At 38.6% G+C, this 18,664-nt stretch overlaps 2 protein-coding genes across 3 annotated transcripts; one reads left to right on the top strand and one right to left on the bottom strand.

Annotated features, from left to right (window-relative positions):
- Nucleotides 1–1,423: 1,423 nt before the first annotated feature.
- On the top strand, nucleotides 1,424–9,128 carry snf8 (SNF8 subunit of ESCRT-II). Its single transcript, XM_028567272.1, has 8 exons — nucleotides 1,424–1,860; nucleotides 1,965–2,015; nucleotides 2,855–2,993; nucleotides 3,765–3,869; nucleotides 4,637–4,709; nucleotides 4,835–4,976; nucleotides 5,813–5,887; nucleotides 7,106–9,128. Exons 1-8 carry the CDS (start codon nucleotides 1,807–1,809, stop codon nucleotides 7,241–7,243), a joined length of 777 nt encoding a protein of 258 aa, XP_028423073.1. The 5' UTR covers nucleotides 1,424–1,806; the 3' UTR covers nucleotides 7,244–9,128.
- calcoco2 (calcium binding and coiled-coil domain 2) lies at nucleotides 7,549–16,699 on the bottom strand. 2 transcript variants are annotated; one of them, XM_028567271.1, is made up of 15 exons: nucleotides 16,611–16,699; nucleotides 16,024–16,200; nucleotides 15,421–15,523; nucleotides 14,726–14,886; nucleotides 14,498–14,623; nucleotides 14,256–14,381; nucleotides 14,075–14,182; nucleotides 13,899–13,996; nucleotides 13,715–13,784; nucleotides 13,176–13,343; nucleotides 12,886–13,074; nucleotides 11,412–11,528; nucleotides 11,079–11,241; nucleotides 9,886–9,908; nucleotides 7,549–9,027 (listed from the first exon to the last, which is right to left on the bottom strand). In XM_028567271.1, the coding sequence occupies exons 2-15, from the start codon at nucleotides 16,192–16,194 to the stop codon at nucleotides 8,866–8,868; spliced, it is 1,785 nt and encodes a 594-aa protein (XP_028423072.1). In that variant the 5' UTR covers nucleotides 16,195–16,200; nucleotides 16,611–16,699; the 3' UTR covers nucleotides 7,549–8,865. The 2 variants fall into 2 exon arrangements, with proteins under 2 accessions (XP_028423072.1, XP_028423070.1); XM_028567269.1 differs by having other exon boundaries at nucleotides 7,549–9,030.
- Between the last annotated feature and the right edge of the window lie 1,965 nt (nucleotides 16,700–18,664).

Below are 18,664 nucleotides of genomic sequence, written 5' to 3' on the forward strand. Positions count from 1 at the left end.
ACTGAACGTTGCAACATATTTCAAGCCAAAGCAGGAACAACAGAAAAGTGTGAGTAATCTCCCTGCTCTCTCTCTCTCTCTCTCTCTCTCTCTCTCTCTCTCTCTCTCTCAGGTCAGCTGCCACTGCAGAGGAAGATCTGAAGGAAAGTCTGTACAAAGACCTGCTGAAGCTCAGTCTGCAGGGGAAGCAGAGGAGAAACATCTAAGGTGAGTTTTCCCTTTATTCACATCATACAAACTGGTCTGTCTGCTGTGCTTAACATCTCCTCTCACTGTTCTTATAGGCTTCAACAAAGTGCAGACATGCGGTGGAAAATCACCAGACAGCTTCTTCCGATGTCTCCTTTTGATAGTTTGAAAACGAGGCAATTAGTGTGTAATCTTGTGTGTAATGAATATTTAATTTACTGGATACTTTCTAACACAAATCATCACAGAAAAATAAAGTGAGTTGAGTGAAATATGTTTGAGATTGTGTTTTCTTTCTGACATGTAGCTTATAAAAGCTGAAATACTTTTACTCAAGTGTACAATTTGTTTGTCATCTCTGCTGCATACTTTTATTTCACTAGATTTAATTATTACGTAAATGTTATTTACAGTATGTTTAACTGTATCAAATAATGTTTAATCCACTGAAGAGTCTTAAGAAAAAAGATGACATAAATCTTCTGGAAACATTTGACAAAATGAGCAGACCATATTAATGTTCTTTTTTATATATATTATAGAACTACCTTGGAGGGATCAAAACAATGAATCATTTTAAAAGTCACCTCCTTAACATTATTTAAAGTGAGATATTTAGAAGGTATAAGCAACAGCGTTTCTTCCAGTCCAGGACTGAAGAAAGGTTTTTCCAGTAGAAAAACAATATTCAAATATTTGAATACTCAGTACATTAGTACCACATAATGGCCATTGGCGATTTTAGTAAGGACTCATTACATTATTTTGTATTTGGAAAAAAATGTTTAGGCCTACATCTCATTTTTGGTGCTGTTGAGTAGTATTTTTTTTATCATGTCATATATATTTTTATATATGTCATCCACCTAATCGTCATAATTTGTGATATCTTTAGTATTACACTGTTATGGTTTTTTATGGTATATTGGATTAACTAATTTGGGAGGAAAAAAAACAAGAAAATATGACTTTGTAAGAAAAATATACACATATTTGTATTTAGGATGAAAACAGAAGTTCAAAGTTAAACAAAAAAGCCATTTGCTGTTATTTTAATGTAAACTGTATTTTATCCCTATTTCATCTTTATATTATCCATTAGTATTTATATATTTTATTTTTCCATTTTTCCCCCTATGTGTCCTATTAAGTGATTTATTCTGTTGTCATTGTTGTAGTCATGGATACATTATATTGACCGGTTCGGTTGTAGTTCCCAAACTGGCCTGCAATATTCGCCAGGACACCAGGGGGCGGTATGATCTGTTGACGTCACCGACGAGGAAGTACTTTACTTCCTGGCAAGCAAAATGGAAATAGTTGTACTAAAGTAGCTTTATTATATCACATTAATCAAACTACGTTTCCCGAATATTGTACCTTTGAGCCGTTTTTGAGTTTCTTTAATAGTGGACCGCTAATGTAAAAGCTAACGTTATCGAAGAAGTGCGTGTTTTTTGGGGAGAATTGTGAACGACAGTGACAAAAACAAGACCTATCCTCTCAGCTGACGTTAACTATAACGTTAAACGTGTCTTACTTTACATTATTCTGCGATAAACACACTCGGTAGTTTATAATATTCTCCATTTAAACTTGGGACCAGACATCAGCAGAATGCATCGGAGAGGTGTTGGTGCGGGAGCGATTGCCAAAAAGAAGCTGGCAGAGGTAACTTCAACGTTACAGTTGTTATTGAACATTTTGTGCTTTCACATAAAGTTTAGTTGGAGAAACACTTTCATATCTAACCTGTGTTTATTTGTTCTATCTAGGCCAAATATAAGGAAAGAGGAACCGTGCTGGCAGAGGACCAAATTGTCCAAGTGAGTTTTTATTAGAGCTGGGCGATATGGAAAAAAAATCAAATATCCCGATATTTTTGACAAAATACCTCAATGTCGATAGTGTAGTTTGTAGTGTTGACTATTGGTGCTTTCACAACATATTAACACAATGAGTTTTGATAAATTATCGCCAATAATGTCGATACAATGACAAAGTGGGTAAAGGCAAATAATAGAAAAGCTAGAACAGTCTAGTAAGTTCAGAAAATGACATCACTTTACTGTAATGCAACCTTTAAAACCAGGAAAAAGACAACGCTTGTGGCATATCACGATATTACAATATCCAACATTTAAGACGATATCTAGTCTCATATATTGATGTCGATATAATAGCGATATATTGCCGAGCCCTAGTTTTTATGTCAACAGAATTTCAATTTTTATAAAGATTAAAAAACACTGCAAACCTTTTATGCAGGTAACAATTTCCTAAGTAAATACAAATGTATTTCCAGTAAATACACTTACCCAATTACTGTACTTCAGTACAACTTTAAAGTACTTGTACTTTGCTTGAGTATTTTAATTTGATGCTACTTTATAGTTCTACCCCATTACAGTTATTTGTAATGGGGATGGATGGATGGAATTCACATTATACACAATAAAATACACATTCATGCATTAATAATTATAATTAGTATTATTGGCAAAAAAGAAATCATTTATGAATCAAAAACAAATCCTCCTTAAAGAATCAATCTAAATATTTTCTATACAGTCCCTGCTTCCAGTACAAATCTAAATCTGCAATATATTTATTTTGTATGCAGTTTTTTTGTCTAATGGTATTCTGGTTTCTGTTTTTCTGCCAGATGTCGAAGCAGTTGGAGACCTTCAAGTCCAACCTGGAGGAGTTTGCCAGCAAGCATAAACAAGAAATCCGAAAGAACTCTGAGTTTAGGGTTCAGTTTCAGGAGATGTGTGCCACCATTGGAGTTGATCCACTTGCTTGTGAGAAACATTTTGAATATAATCTGTAAAAATACAAAGTACATTTGTTTAAAGGTCCAGTGTGTAACGTGTTTAGTTGTTCATTATCAAAATCTGTGTTGCCCGTTCACCAACTTGTCCTTTTTCATGAATATTTACCACCACCATCAATTCCAAGTATTCCTTTTGGCTTGAAATGTTACATTTGCATTAGCATGAACTGGGGTAGACGCTCCATATTCATGCTCCATCTAGAAATACGTTAGCTGGTAAGGGACATACAGGACATGCTGCTCCGCCTTTCACGTTTTCACTGTCACATGATTAAACTCACAGCTAATGCTGCTAACGGGTATCGTCGCTTCCCGGCCCCGGCAAGTTTGAAGAAGGAAACATGGAGGACCACATGTATTCAAAATCCAAATTTCAGGAACATGAGTCCTCTTCTTCGCCCAGAAAAAGAAAAAGAATATTGAAAAGAGCAAGAGACCGGCTTTTTGAAGCGTGAAGGCTACTGTAGCTGTAATACGTACTTTGAACTCCGTCGCGCGCGCGAGAGTTGATTGCAATATATGATCTCAATGCTAGATGGGAGAAATTCCTACACAATTGACCTTTAATATTTTAGTGATTAGCGATCACGGAAGACTTGTATCATGTGGACGCGCCGACAGTTTTGTTGTCATTACTTAGAATGTCTCATGGGGGAGACAGAAACAACGCACTATAGCTTTAAATCATATGTTAAAAAATAATTTTTTAACCCCTTTTTCCTCATTTCTTTCTCCACAGCTGGCAAAGGTTTTTGGTCTGAGATGCTCGGTGTTGGTGACTTCTATTATGAGCTCGGTGTTCAGATTGTTGAAGTGTGCCTGGCCCTGAAACACAGAAATGGAGGTTTGTAATCTCTGGAAACTTTTTTTATTTATTTTTCATTTCATGTTTATTTGAGTAGGGACAGATGCTACGACATACACATTAGTGCAACAAATCTCCAAAGTACAGCAGCACAGCATTTACAGCTATCGCTAATTTCCAGTGCCTGTCCCTAGAAGTGCTTTTAAACATTGCCACATTAAAAAAACATAAAGCACATAAACATACAAGACCCATCCATCTGTACCACCCCTACACCTGACCCCACCCCCACACTGTCCCACCACACCCCATGCCAGCCCACCCCTATATGTAACTACAGGTCTGATTTAGTGGTAATCATTGTGTTTGACTGGTAACAAGGTGACAAAGTGGTGGATGGCAGGACCATATACACCACCTATAGCACATTGCACATCACATCATCTTCAATGAATAAAGAAAATAAAGTACATACTGGCCATTTAAGTACAGTAGGCTACCAAAAATAGTGACATATAACACATTAAACTAAATATGGCCCTGATACAGGCTCTATCTGAACTCCTTGAACATGTCTTTACATAATTAAAACATGTTAATGTCAAATGCTTTCAATAAATTAATTGAAGGAGAGAAAAAAAGACATTTCCAAGTCACTTAAAAATTAAATCGTGAATCGAGATCGCGATTTTATAAATATTTATCGTGCAGGCCTATGTCTAAGTCAAGTTTTAGTTTTTGTATGTAGATATCATGATTCATAATGTTTCTGACTTTTAAATGTTGACGTACGTATTATCTTTCAGGGCTTATTACTTTGGATGAACTCCATCAGAGAGTACTGAAGGGAAGAGGTAAATTTGCTCAGGATGTCAGCCAGTAAGTGTTGCCAATTTAATATTTCACGTGTCCGAGAAAATTCAAGCCATCATATTTGGATCATTTTGGTTGCCCGTGTGTCGGTCCTACGTTGTTATTAATGAAATTAAATATGTGCTTCCCAGAGATGACTTGATGAGAGCCATAAAGAAACTGAAGGTGATGGGGAACGGCTTTGGGATGATTCCTGTTGGTGGTTCTTACTTGGTCCAGTCGGTCCCAGCAGAGCTCAACATGGACCACACTGTAGTCCTGCAGCTGGCCGAGGTAAGACACAGCTCCCAGGTTAATTATAGAAAATGTTACCACTTTGTTTTTTTTACCACAAATTAAGATATGCTTTGCTTGAACAATTAGTTCCTTACTTAGATTTATTCTTCCTGTTTTATCACTGACATTTTCAATTGCGAGGTACTGACCTTTGGTCACGCAGTTTATACCCTTTTAGTCATGTACTTGGACTTGTAAAATTGGATTTACCTAATGGTCTCATGTTTAAGTCACTTTTTTTGGTAAAACAGAAATAGTGGCATTAACAGTAAAGCTGCACGAGGTAAAATAAAAAGAGAAATATTGAATGTGCATCTTGTTCCAAAAAGTGTCCTTAAATAATCATCTCTTATGCTCAAAGAAAAGAAAGATATAAGATTCTTCTCATGTCAGATCAGTGTAGAAAATGTATTTTTCCCCCTTGTGTTGTTGGGAATAAAAGTTAAGGTTTAAGTCACTGGGATGAAAATTCAACCGCAAAACAAGATTTGAAGTCGATCACTTGATGTCGCTATTTTCCAACTTACTGCTGTCCTCCATCTGTCGTGCCACCGTGGGGAGAGGGAGGGGGGAAGGAGGCTTGCCCCTCCCTCTCCCCACCAGGTGCCAAAAACAACGTGAGCTTTGCAGCTCTACCCGTAATGTTCCTTTCATGTTTGAATATAACAGTTACAGAGACCTACTGTGTGTTTTTAAATACTAAAGAAGCTCTTACATTAAGAGTTAGCAGCAATTTTACAGATTTTCTGTCGGAAAAGGCTTAACATCCCATGAAAGAGAGTGATCGTGGCTGTTCGGTAGAATGTGATGTCTGTTTGTTTATTCATTTGTAGAAAAAGGGCTACGTCTCGGTGAGTGAGATCAAGGACAGTCTGAAATGGGAGAAGGAACGGGCTTGTCACATCCTGGTAAGTTCTTATCCGCTCATTTCAGGTCCCTCAACGGCAGTTTGACACTAAAACTCCCAGTGCTTTAAAACAGGGCATCTGCAGGTCTAGAAACACAATTAATTTAGTATTAAAAGTCTTAAATTTCATCTAAAACAAATCTTAAATATTTTCACTTGCCTGCAGTAGTCTTAAATATTAGTAATACTATATGTTGGGAGACATTACCCACCGATAGAGTTAATCTAAAAGTGGGATTGTTGTGACATTGGTCTGGTTCCACTGTTGGCTACAGTAGTCAGGAGTTCATTTTCCCTTTTATTAGCAAGTGTCACTTTTAAAAACATGACTTTAATGAATTACTAATTTTAAATTGTTTTACAATTAACGTCCTGCTGCTTATCCTGGTCCAGGTTGCATTCATTTCAATTAATGATATCATTAGGGTGGGAATCCTTTAGAAAATCTATTGGCAACTATTTTGATAACTGATTAATCAATCCCATTGTTTTTCAAGCAAAAATGCCAAATATTCTCAAATGAGAGGATTTGCATTTTTTTTAGAGTAAATGATTAATTGAGAATTGATCATCATTAGTTGCAGCCCTAGAACTATTGTTATATACTGCTGAAAAGTACTGAAAAATACTTTCTAACTTTGGATGATATGATTGAGGAAAAGGGTATTTTATTTTTTTTAAGTCTTCAATGTAAGTTGGTGGTGCTTCCCATGCACCAAGGATCAGTCCTTTCTGCAGCGGCCCAGGGTTCGATTCTGACCCACAGCCCTTTGCTGCATGTCCTTCTCTCTCCCCTTTAATGTCTTCAGCTGTCTTCTCAAAGGCCTAAAAATAATCTTTAAATGTAAGTTATAGGGTACTGGTGCTATATATATATATATATATATATATATATATATATATATATATATATGAATGCTATGTTATATTCGATATGGTATTATGCAATTGGGCATTGTGCATTACAGAATTTATTGACCATGGCATGAGTTAACAGGAAATGTGCAATCAATATCAAAATGAAGTGCAGTACGAGGGGGAGGATGTGTTGTGGGTTCTCTTCTGTGATGGGGGGTGTTTATGCGCAATGTGTCGCCATTTTGTTTCTCTCGAATGCCCAAGATGAATTTCTCCTATACGGAGACCATAAAGGCTTATCTCATCTTAAGTTGGTGAACTATGCACAAACACGGTTGACCTCTGCTTCTGGTTGTTCCAGGATCACCTGCTGAAAGAAGGCTTGGCTTGGCTGGACTCTCAAGCGCCTGGAGAAGCACAGTACTGGCTGCCTGCTCTCTTCTCTGAGATCACCTCCCGGGATGTCACACCAGAGGAGGCCAATCAGATGACCCCTTAAGGAATGACAGCCCACCAGCTGGTGACTGATTCAAAGACTTGTTGGTAAACAAAATGTGGCTGGTGTGAAGGCTCATGTGAACTCCGTCTAAGATTATTATCTGGACACGAGGAGAGAAAACCTTCCTCATCGGCTTCTCAGTAACTCCTTTCAATGAGTGAACTCACATGACTATGAGACACGACGCTGCATATAAACTTCAGTTTTGTGTTGCTGGTGTAACGGTTTATGGGTGGTTACGGATCGATGTACAGAGAACATGTAAATGTTTATGTATGAAGAATAACTTTTAAAACGAAATCAGCTGAATTCTACCACCAGATTTTTATTATTTCACACGACCATTAAAATGCATTTTCATCATTTAAATTGATCATTCACATACATTAATTTGTTACATTACTCAACCTCATATCAACAATTCATTCGGTCATACATTTTAAAATCAATAGAAGTTAAATACTTGAATTGGCTCAATAGTTATATTAGACCATCAATTTCCTCTAAGAGATGAAAAGTGCAAAGCTATACTGTAAATGAAGAATTGTGGTTAAATATTAAGTTTTAAATGTGCTATGCTTTACTTAAATTATCTTTCCATCAACTTAGAACTGTTACATTGTTCAAGCCTGTTTAATGCAAATAATATATTCTTTACTGCTCGTTATTTTCCAAAGCATACCGGAAGAGTTTTGCAATATGAAAATCAGATTTTTAGAGGTTTGAAAGTGGCTTAATTTAGGCGTTGTCTCACATTGCCAGACCCAGATCGCTGGAGTATGTGGTCAGATTCATTAACTTGTTTATTTCTTCTTTGGTTGGATAGTTCCTGATTTAAATCAGAAGTTTGCAATCTTTATACAAAACAAAGGAAGGAATGGGCTCTACTCAACTTTATAATTAGTGTCCTGACTTCCTTTAGGGGGATACATGTACCACCCAGGAGTAAAAAGTCCAAAGCGATCACACATTTGCTTTTTATTAAATGATTGGCAACACTTCATGCACACGTTTGACTTCCTGAACCGTGGAGGTCAGGAGAGTTGTGGCGATGGAGGGATGAAGATAAGGTCAATATAATCACACACTGGTACACACACTGAGGAAGGCAGAACCAGAAACATTTGTATGTCATGGACTGTTGCCAGTCATTTAATTATATTTGTGAACGCCTGCCTAATTCAACAAGCCAACTTTAGACTATTTTGTTCAGGCAAAATATGTCTGCTTGCATCTAAAAAAAACACTTAAAGTCTTAAAACATTCCAAACGATGCCCAGTTGTGTGGTAATTTACTTTTAAATACATTAACATTAAACACTAAGATAACCTTTGACCAAAATAAATGAGGACACGATGTCCTCTGTGATGGATTACATACTGCAACTCAGGCATCTTTCAGGTCTCTGCCAGCAGATTCTTTGTGCATGATGGACACTAATGGCTGAAACCCCCCGTCCCCCCCCCAAAAAATAAAAACTTCAGTATGCTTTGGAAAATGGGGCAACCGTAATGTAATTTGCAGTAAAAGTGTGCAACAATATCCGTGCGGTCCTTTTCCACATGTCCACCCAACTTGTAAGACGTTCATTCTCCAGACGTATGAATCGTACGTGCGGTTCTCACAGCTCGTGGCCGTAGACGTGATCCTCAAACACCGACTGCTCCATGTTGTCGCAGATCATCGTGCAGAAGGGACACACTCGGTGGCTCTGCTCGTGCTGCTCCAGTTCGTTCTGGGTTATGCAGGGGAAGCACTCTTGGCAGTGACGACACACCAGCGCCTGCTGCGAGCAGAAATGGAGACGGCAAGTCAGAAGACGTAACAAAATAGGGAGCGGATTATGTTTTAAGTCCTCTACGAAAATAAATGGTAAACAGCCGAGTCACACTCGGGCTCATGTGTGACTATCCAGGGACCACGGGAGGTGGGCAGGTTTTCTCATGCATGGGTTGTGGAGTTGAGAGTTGCATTGCATCCAGCTTCCTTAACCTGAAGTGTGTTTCAATACTAGTTCATTCAGGTTGCATTAAATTGATGGCTAACTAGCTGGCACTGCTACAAATTTCCATTTGCTACCATGTATTGCTAGTGTCAGAGAAGTATGTGGTATGGGCTTCTTAGCAGATGGGGCTCGGTATCGCTTGATTTCCCAAAGCGATTTTGATTCACAAGGTTTTATTACATTTCCGATTCAATATCAGTCAGGTTAGGAAAATGTCAGTTACAATACCATCTTGGCTTGGATATAACAGATTCTCTGAGAACTTCGGCTGTAAATTGTACAAGCAAGAAGCAATTTTTTTTTTTTTACAATGCATGTTAACATCAAGAATTGACCCCCCAAAATGAGTTTGATCTCCTTTTTACTTCCACCTCAAAAGGCATTTATTAAACGATCAATTTCTGGAGGTTATTTATCAATATGAGATCACTCAAAACAAAGATTGATGGAGAATCTATTATTTTAACCAAGCCCTATTAGCAGACATCATTAGTGAAAAGATTAGAGCAAGAAAACATAAATAAATGAGCAGCTACGGCTCACTGACAACATGTTTTGGATAAGAATTGTATGAGTGATGAGACTGGTGAGGTTGTGGACTCTATATACTGAAACGGGTCAAATTATTTGACTCACCTCCTCTGGGTTTGGAACGCTCTCTGCAAGAAAAAAGGACACCAGATTAATTAAAAACAATGATTGCTTATTCATAATTTATTCTTGAGCTGCAGCAAATGGTATTTATTATCAAAGACTCCTGACCTTTTGTTTTTGGGAATAACTTCATGTACACATGTCTAGGACGAGTGGGTGATTATATATACACAATCCTATTATGGTTTATGTCATTTTATAGTCAATAATAATAGTACAGTTTCTAGAAAATCTATTGGGATATTAATGGATACAACAACACAACTTGTAGATCAGTTTGAAGTGAATCCGACAAATGAAATATCAAAATGTCCATAAAGCAGCCCGGGTCACCCGGTGATGTTACAGTAAAAGCTTCTTATGTATAAACGGTACATCTTTGGCGGTTGACTAATCTTTGTCGTCTCACAGTTTATATATCGTCATGTCGCCCGAGCCTGATATCTAGTCGTGTCTGTGTCGAGGTCTAGAGATTAACTCAAGTAACCGGGACGTGCTGTAGTTTCTGAAAAAGATACACTTCCTAAAACTCCACACTTGAAAATCGTTTCCCCTCCGTTGTACTGGAGTGGCGACAGAAGATTGAGATATGTGGGGGAGACAAACATACTAGGATTTATTTTTCTCCTTTTAAAATCTGCAAAAAAGTAATTCCCACCTTTGCATGTAAGTGTTTCTTCAACATGGCATCATGACTTTGCGTAAACATACACGCCACTTTCCTAAAGCCAAATGGCGTGTTATCTGTACGCATTTTGAGCTATCCACGTGTATGTCTACGCTGTATACAGCGGATGTAAACATACACGCGTGTTAACTCGCGAAAAAAAAAAAAAGGTTGGGTTTAGGAAAAGAACATTGGGAAAGGCTTCAGTAACACAAAAAAACACGACGGTGACCAACGTCACACGCTTAGGAAAACAAACGGTTGGGTTTAGGAACGGTTGAAAAACGCCACCCGCGGGACGCGATCCCAGCTCTCCTGGGTGAAAGTCCTGTGTTTTACCCGCTTACGTCCTTTCATACTACTCGCTACGGTGAAAATTCACATGTAATGTAGGTCAATGGCGTCCAAACGGCGCTGAAAAACACGCTAAAAAGCGATTATGCGTCTTGATAACACGCCAAAACGGCATACGAATTGGCGTGCTCGGTCTGTTTTTTTTGTTACTCACCTATGTTCTCATACAGGTTCTCAGGCTGCTCTGGTGTCTCCAGCTGTTGCCAGTCACGGCTGGCTGATGTGTTGTCAGGCTGTGTGTGTGGTGAGTCGGCGGGGGGAGCCGCGCTGACTTCCGCATAAACTCTGCGCAGCTCGGCAATATCACTAGTGAGATTCTGACAGAATAAACACAGTTGAACAAACAAGCGTCTGATTCTGCTTTGTTTTACATTTTGTGTCTCATGTCCTCTCTCTTCGCCTTTTCTCCTTCTTTTAACTTCTGGTTTTGAAAAGGTTACAATCACAAGTTGACCTTTTTGAATGGAGACGGTTTGTGTAACTGTACCTGGTTGTCTCTGTCGAGCTCTTCTTTCTCGTGTCTCACCAGCCTGATCATGCGTTCCTTCTCTTCTATGATGGTCTCTTTATCTGCGATCGCTTCATGTGCCTCTCTGAGCAGTAGCTGAAAAACAAAGATGGGAAACAGGCCTCAGGTTTTTAGGATGTAGACACCTAGCCTGATGAGTGATTCCCAAATCACGGGCATTATTCTGCTGCTTTAACAGCCTCCACTCTTCCAGTTTCAGTCTTTCCAACAGATGTTTGAACCTACTGGGTTTTTCCTGGCTCAAAATGGGCCCTTGAGGGGAGGGAGGGGGGATGGGGGGGGGAGGGGACATATCAAGCGGGGGTCCGAAGGTCCTCCCCAGGAAATTCTGATCAACCATCACTTCATTTCCTGCATTGTGATGCATTTTTATCCACCAATTTCTGGTGGAAACATCTATTTATCTAAAAGGAAAACACAAAACTCAGGAGGCAGGTGACAATTCAAAATATAATAAAATACAATGGAATATAATGAAGTAAGGGGTATTTTACATTAGGGACCTGGGGCTGGATCCGAGTACACTTGACTAGGGCTACACGATATTAGGAAAATATCTAATTGCGATTATTTTGACTGATATTGCGATTGCGATATGATTAACGGTATTGGAGGGAATGATAATTTTTGTATCCTTCTCATTTTCATTGAAAAAGAAAAATGATTGAAGTGTGATTTTTTTTTTTTTTGCGAGGTTTGTTCCAAACAAAGATTTTTTCTTTAGTCTGTAAGTTACGATTTGTAGGACGGGACGTCTGCAGCACCACGATACTATATTTTAGAATGGTTTGACAAATATTTTGCCTTTAACAAATATTGTGCCCCTCTGCGATTTGGATATTGCACAAGTTCATATTGCAATTTTGATAAAATTGCTATTAATTGTGCAGCCCTACACTTGACCCCAAAGTCCAGTTAGTTTCATTAGTCTGAACACTGCAGAGTGGGTTGATCCCAGTCGATCCGTGCCCGAGTTCACTTGAAAGAAAAAGAAAAAAAAATCAAAAACAAAAGTAAACCACTATTTAACGTACGTCTGGGTGATATGGAGAAAATCAATTATCACGATATTTTTGACCAAATACCTCAACGATATTGTAGTGTTGACTATTGGTGCTTTCACGAAATATTTATTCATTTATTTTTTATGAATCTCCTTCGTGTAACTGCTGTTGTTGAACGTGCTACATAAACAAAGTTTGCTTGGTTGTGCACGAGGGCTTTGTTATGTTGAAACAGTCCGGGCCTTCCTCAAACTGTTGGAATTATCACACTATTCTCTAAAAGATTTAACTTTTACTGGAACTAAAAGGGCCTCACTCTCCAAGTAGCAAAAAAACAACCACCCGGAGACCACAAGTAAACTGCCGGCCACATAGTACAGTATATCTCAACCAAGGTCTAAATTCCTGCACATGCTTTTTGAGTTTACCTCTAATTTGCCACGTTCCCGTTCTGCCTGTTCACATGATAAGATCATCTTCTCCAGCTGCTCCCTGGTTTGCAGCAGTTCTTGGTTCAGAAACTCGGCGTGTCTCTTGGCGTTTTTGTTCTCCTCCCTCTCCGTAGCCAGTTTCTCCTGAGCCTCCTGCAGCTGGCTGACAAGAGCCTGACACCGCACCTGAAGTGGACATGATATCAAGCATTTAGCATAGAGGAAATTCATGTCATCGTGTGTAATTAAAATTACTTCAGCCTCTTTTATTTTTTTTATGTTCCCACTCTTGGATCTTCATCTGGACAGTTCTGCAGTGTCAGCTGCTGCGACAGCCTCCTGCGTAACTCCTGGTTCTCTGTCTTCACGTTGTCCGCGTTGTGTGCGATGCTTTGCAACCTTTGCAGCTCTGCAGAGAGCCTCTCCTTGTCTTTCTTACCGCTCTGAAGGTCAACCTGCCAAAAGGTAAAGCACACACACATTTGAATACAGCAACAAAGTTCTGATCTGGACCCAAATAATCTTTATCTGACTTTTTTTTTTTTTTAAGTGTTTGATAACTTGTCATCATTTAAAAACTACAGTCTAGTACAGACTACAGAACATCTGTTTTGGGTAATTATTTAGCTTTTTATATGAAAACTATATAACTGTGAGCTGTTTTTATTTACATCTTTAGTAGGAACCAATGTGCTTGGCTATGAGTGTCAGACGGATTAGGGAAGTCAAAAGGGTTTTGGCCTTTTCATTTGCTTTAATAACAAGAAAGATATAAAATAACGCCAGCTTTATCGCCTCAAAGTGTTGCAATGCAAAGTAGATTTACCTGAAGGAGCTGTATGCTGTCTTTCAGTTTGAACAGTTCCCTCTCTTCTTCTCTGAGTTTGGAATTTAGCCTAAAACGAACCCCCAAAAAAAGCTGTTACAGGCCAAGAAACATTACGCAACAAGTCCAACTTTAATAATGAAAATAGATAGAAACGATAGATAGATAGATAGACTTGACTCACATGGAAATCTCCACACTTTGAGCATCGACCTTCCCCCTCAGCTCCTCACGCTCCTCTTTGAGCTGGTTGATCTTCATCACAGCTCGGTCGTATTTCTCCTGAGCAGGTTTAAAAACAAAGGATTGATACAAGATTTTGTCGGAGCCTTTAACAGCTAAAGAGATAAAGGATCCTACCTCATTTGTTCTTGATGCTCCGTCTAAACTCAAGCTTTGACTCCGTATTTTCTTCTCAGTAGCATCGTGTTGCTGTATCTCCATCTGCTTTTGGGTCAACATCTCCTCCTGGCAGTAACACCAAAGTTAGTTTTCACACTGAAACAGTAGCACTGAATCCACACGTAGACCAAAAACAAACCTTTAAGTTGTCCATTTCTTTCAGTTGTTGCTGTAGGAGGCTTTTTAAGTTTTCATTTTCTTCCTTCATTTGATCCATTTCTTTGACCAGTTGACTCATTTCTTTGTCTTTCTGTTCATTCTGCCCCTGGAGAAAATAATCACACTGTGTCAAATATCAAAGTTCAATTCCTATTTATCTATTATATGTCTCTTTCTCTCTATTGTGCAATGAGTAAATATGTTCAGTATCTCTCCGCAGACCTTGAAGCTGGCAGCTTCCTGCTGTTCCTTCTGTAGATCATTTTTTAAGGTTTCATTTTCCTTCCTTATCTGATCCAACTTCTTCTGCAGATCAGCTTTCTCACGTACGCTCTTTTCGACCTGCTCCTGGGTTCAACAAAACACATTAAATCAATTTAAAGCCTTATTTACTTAAACCGTTAAAAGATCGTCAGCTTTTGCTCTACATCGGTCATTTGCGTTTGATACCTGTGTTGTAATAACCATGAGGTCATCATCTGGGCTGCTCTCGATGCTTTGCTCCACCGGGTTTCTGAAACAGAACGGAGTGCTGGCTCCCCGCACTTGACCAGTACTGTCAACGTAGCAGAACTGATAGAACTCGACCTCATCCTTAGGCAGGTAGTAATCTGATGGGACAGGAACACAGAAGACCGCTAGAGAACAACATATTTTAGAAATGTCTTCATTATGTCACTGGAAATAATCAGTTTATTCAGGCATCCGTAAAAGACAAATAATCTAAGTCAGCGGTTCACAATGTGGGGTGGATGCCCACAGACAAAACCTGAGAGTAAGTGAGCTTTTGAATGCAGGACTTTTACTCGTAGTGGAGTATTTTCCCTGTGCTGTATTAGTACTTTTACTGAAGTAAAGGACCTGAATAGTCCTTCCACCGCTGCCTAAAACTAAATCTGACTCTCTAGTTTGCATAGAGGATTTGACTTTATCAGATAGGATGTCAACAACACTGAGCCAAAGGGTCAGACATGTGTCACAGCAGCTCATAAAAACAGATTTAAGAGCTTGTGGCACTTCTTATGCTTAATCTGTTGGCACATTAGACACCCAGGGTGTTCAAAACCATCTGACAGGAAGTGTACATTACAAACAAACATGACTAAGCATTATCACCCTGCAGTAAAAGTGAAACTATTTCTTACCTTTAAAAAAAGCTTGCCTAGTTGCAGCCTCTTGCCTTACCACATCCAGGCATGGCTCCACCCACACAAAGGTATGATAATCCTTTGTTGTGCTCCACCCTACCTGTACAAGAAAAGTCAGGACAGAAACTAAGAGAGATTCTTTAATGAGCCACACAGATCTTTAAACGCTAAGTCAATATCTGAATAAGAATTAGAGCTGAGAATTAGAGCTGCAGATTAATCCATTAATCAACTATTGTCAACTCTTGATAATGGATTAATTGGATAATGGGGTCAAAACTCTCTGATTCCAGCTTCTTAAATGTGAATCTTTTTCTAGTTTCTTCAGTCCTCTGAGACAGCAAACTGAATGTATTTGAGCTATGGGCAAAACAAGACATTTGTCATATTGGGCTTTTGACATTTTATAGACAAAACAACTGATCTATTAATGACAAAAATAGTCGACAGATTAATTGACAAGGAAAACAATCGTTAGCTGCAGGCCTAATCAGAATGAGACTAACTGCCAAAAGAGAGTTTTCACTTGCATGGAATTTGCCTCGATGTCTTTGGTGCATTAAACATATGGAAATTGGATAAACAATATTCCTTCCCCACCTTAAAAATGCCCACCCAGTCCCTGGGGTTGGACTGGAAGGCGGCAGTGAGGGTGTAGCAGCAGGTGACGGGGGTCGAGGGTGGGTAAGAGTGAGGGATGTCGATGAACACCACCTGGGAGAAGTTGCGTGCTGTGGGGCCGGTGGCAGCCGCCTCTGTAGAGCTCTCCATGCTGGGCTATAGCCAATAAACAGATAAAGAGCATATCATGATTGATGAGCGCAGGTGTTACGACAGAGAGCAGCTTCTTCCTGTTGTTGTTTTTGCGCACCTATCTTAGTTTCGATTACGCATCAATAATAGTCACAAAAAAACACTTTCCCCAGCGCTAAACAAGCTCACACTACACATTAAAACGAGTCCTTTCTCCCTGGACATGACATTTAATATGTTAAATAAACTTTTAAACGGCTGAAGTTTAATTAAAAACATCAAAAAATTGAAGAAACCGAAAGTGAGCTTGTCACAAAGACCGCGCCCGAGACATTACATAATGTTAACTTTGAGACACAAACTGTTTTTACGCCAAGAAGTATTAACAAAGCTACAATTTTGATAAAATATTCGTGTGAAGAGCTAAAACTTACATGTTAGCTTGTTGTCAACCAGCCCAACATCAACCGTCAGCTCCTGTCGTCAGAACAGAACCAGCCGCTGTGATGCATTCAGGTGCTCCTCGGACTTTTGTACTACTAAATAGGCTCCTAAATACGACATACCACTCAGGCATAAATTGTTGGCAACCTGTAGGTTATATTTTGGGTTTTCACCTACTAATATTTTGTATTTTACTTTAATCCCACTTTGTACTGCAATTGATGCACAACAATTCATATATTGTGTCCTATCTTTAATTAACAATCCCTGTAGTTATTTATTTAATTTTACATTTTCTTCATATTTATAACATAGAGTGGACGTATTACTTTTATTTTGTTTCCTTTGCCTGTGTTTTTAACCATCGTTTTTTTACACACGTTTGTGTTTGTTGACATTTTCAAATACATGAAAAAGAAAGACTTGAGTTAAATGCAAAGAAAGTGCACCCAAACACAAATATGTACTTTCTGGTCAACCAGCAGCCTATCATGGACAATTGTTAGAATACAATTGGTGCTGTTTATAAAACATAAATCAACACAGGCACATATGCTTGTAGCCCTCAAAAAGAACCACAGCTAAACAGCAGCAGGTTCAGGTGCGCTCAAATCAAAGACTTTACTGCCTTATTTCCGATTGTCCTTGAAGGCATCAGTAGTTGCGTTGTTGTAGCCCTGTATGATATATTATGGGAAATGTAGGACAATTTCAACAACTCACTCCTTCCTCACTTCTGCAGTATGAGATAAAAACACAGGAGGGAGCCAAACTCTTGTCCGTCCTGGAACTGATTCTGTTCATCAAACCTACATAGTAACACTGAATGTGTGTTATAATAACCCTTATATTATATTATAATACACACTTACATATCGGTCAGTTTAAATGTCAGTGGTATTGGTTGTATTTTGCTCTTTATTTGTGCATGACAGGCTCCTAACATATCAGCCATATGACAGTATTTGGGCTCCATCCACCTCCTATTATCACAGTAGCTATATTGTACTGAAATGTATGATTTCATTAAAAAAACTTTCATTCACTTTTTTTTTTTTTAAATCAATCTTTATTCACAGACGTGGATATACAGCAGGTAAACAACATTCTGTACATCAAACAAGCAAACAAACAAGCCAAGGGAGGTCAAAGGGTTACCAAAAAGAAAATATAACCAAGAAAAGATTCAAATAAATATTTGAGGTCATATGATTTAACAGTTTTTTTGTTTGTTTGTACATTTAGATATGGAAACAATATAGGCTATTGCTTAACATTGGCAATCAGCTTCAAAAAGCTTGGCTTCTTTTTTTATTTTTTTTATTTGACTTAGCCTGTGCAAATAAAATTAAAATAATAATTTGTGACAATCTGCTCCAAAGTTTCTTGGTATGTGGACACGACCAGAATAAATGTACCAGCGTTTTGTTAACTTTCATCTACTTATTTGTTTCTGACAGAGCAGAAGCAAGGCTTGGAAGGCGAGGAGAAGACAGTGTGCTGTTGGACACTATCAGCATCCTCACCTACTTATTGGGGGAAAGAATGGCTTAGCCAACCCTGCTAGCCTACTTAGTGACCACAAACAGAAACTCTCTCAAGAGTGAGCTACCTACCATATGAAAATGTCGGCAGGCGATGTATTTTACGGTGCATCTTTTAATTCTTCAGAAACTTCTCAATCAGTAATAAATAAAACTAGTAAAATGAGTGATACATGATACATCTTGGCTGCCAAGGTGATTTATAACACCTAAAACATTTGTTTTGTTGTGTGATGGAATTATTTTCTGTAAACACTATAAAATGACAAACATTATATATTATTTAAATTTTTAAGGGCAGATGTGATCTGAATTCTCTTTTCAGAGAGACAAATTTGTGTTTTCTGTAAGGATTAGGCTACCTTCTTACATTATCTGGAAACCATCTAAACTGCAAGGTGCACGTGTGGCTCATTCTGGAGATGCGTCTTTTCTCATCGCTGAGCCAACAACCAATCAGAGACGAGGACTTTCACAACCCCGGCTTGTGATTGGCTAAA

Source organism: Perca flavescens, chromosome 21, assembly GCF_004354835.1.
Source record: "Perca flavescens isolate YP-PL-M2 chromosome 21, PFLA_1.0, whole genome shotgun sequence".
In the NCBI taxonomy this organism is placed as follows: Eukaryota; Metazoa; Chordata; class Actinopteri; order Perciformes; family Percidae; genus Perca; species Perca flavescens.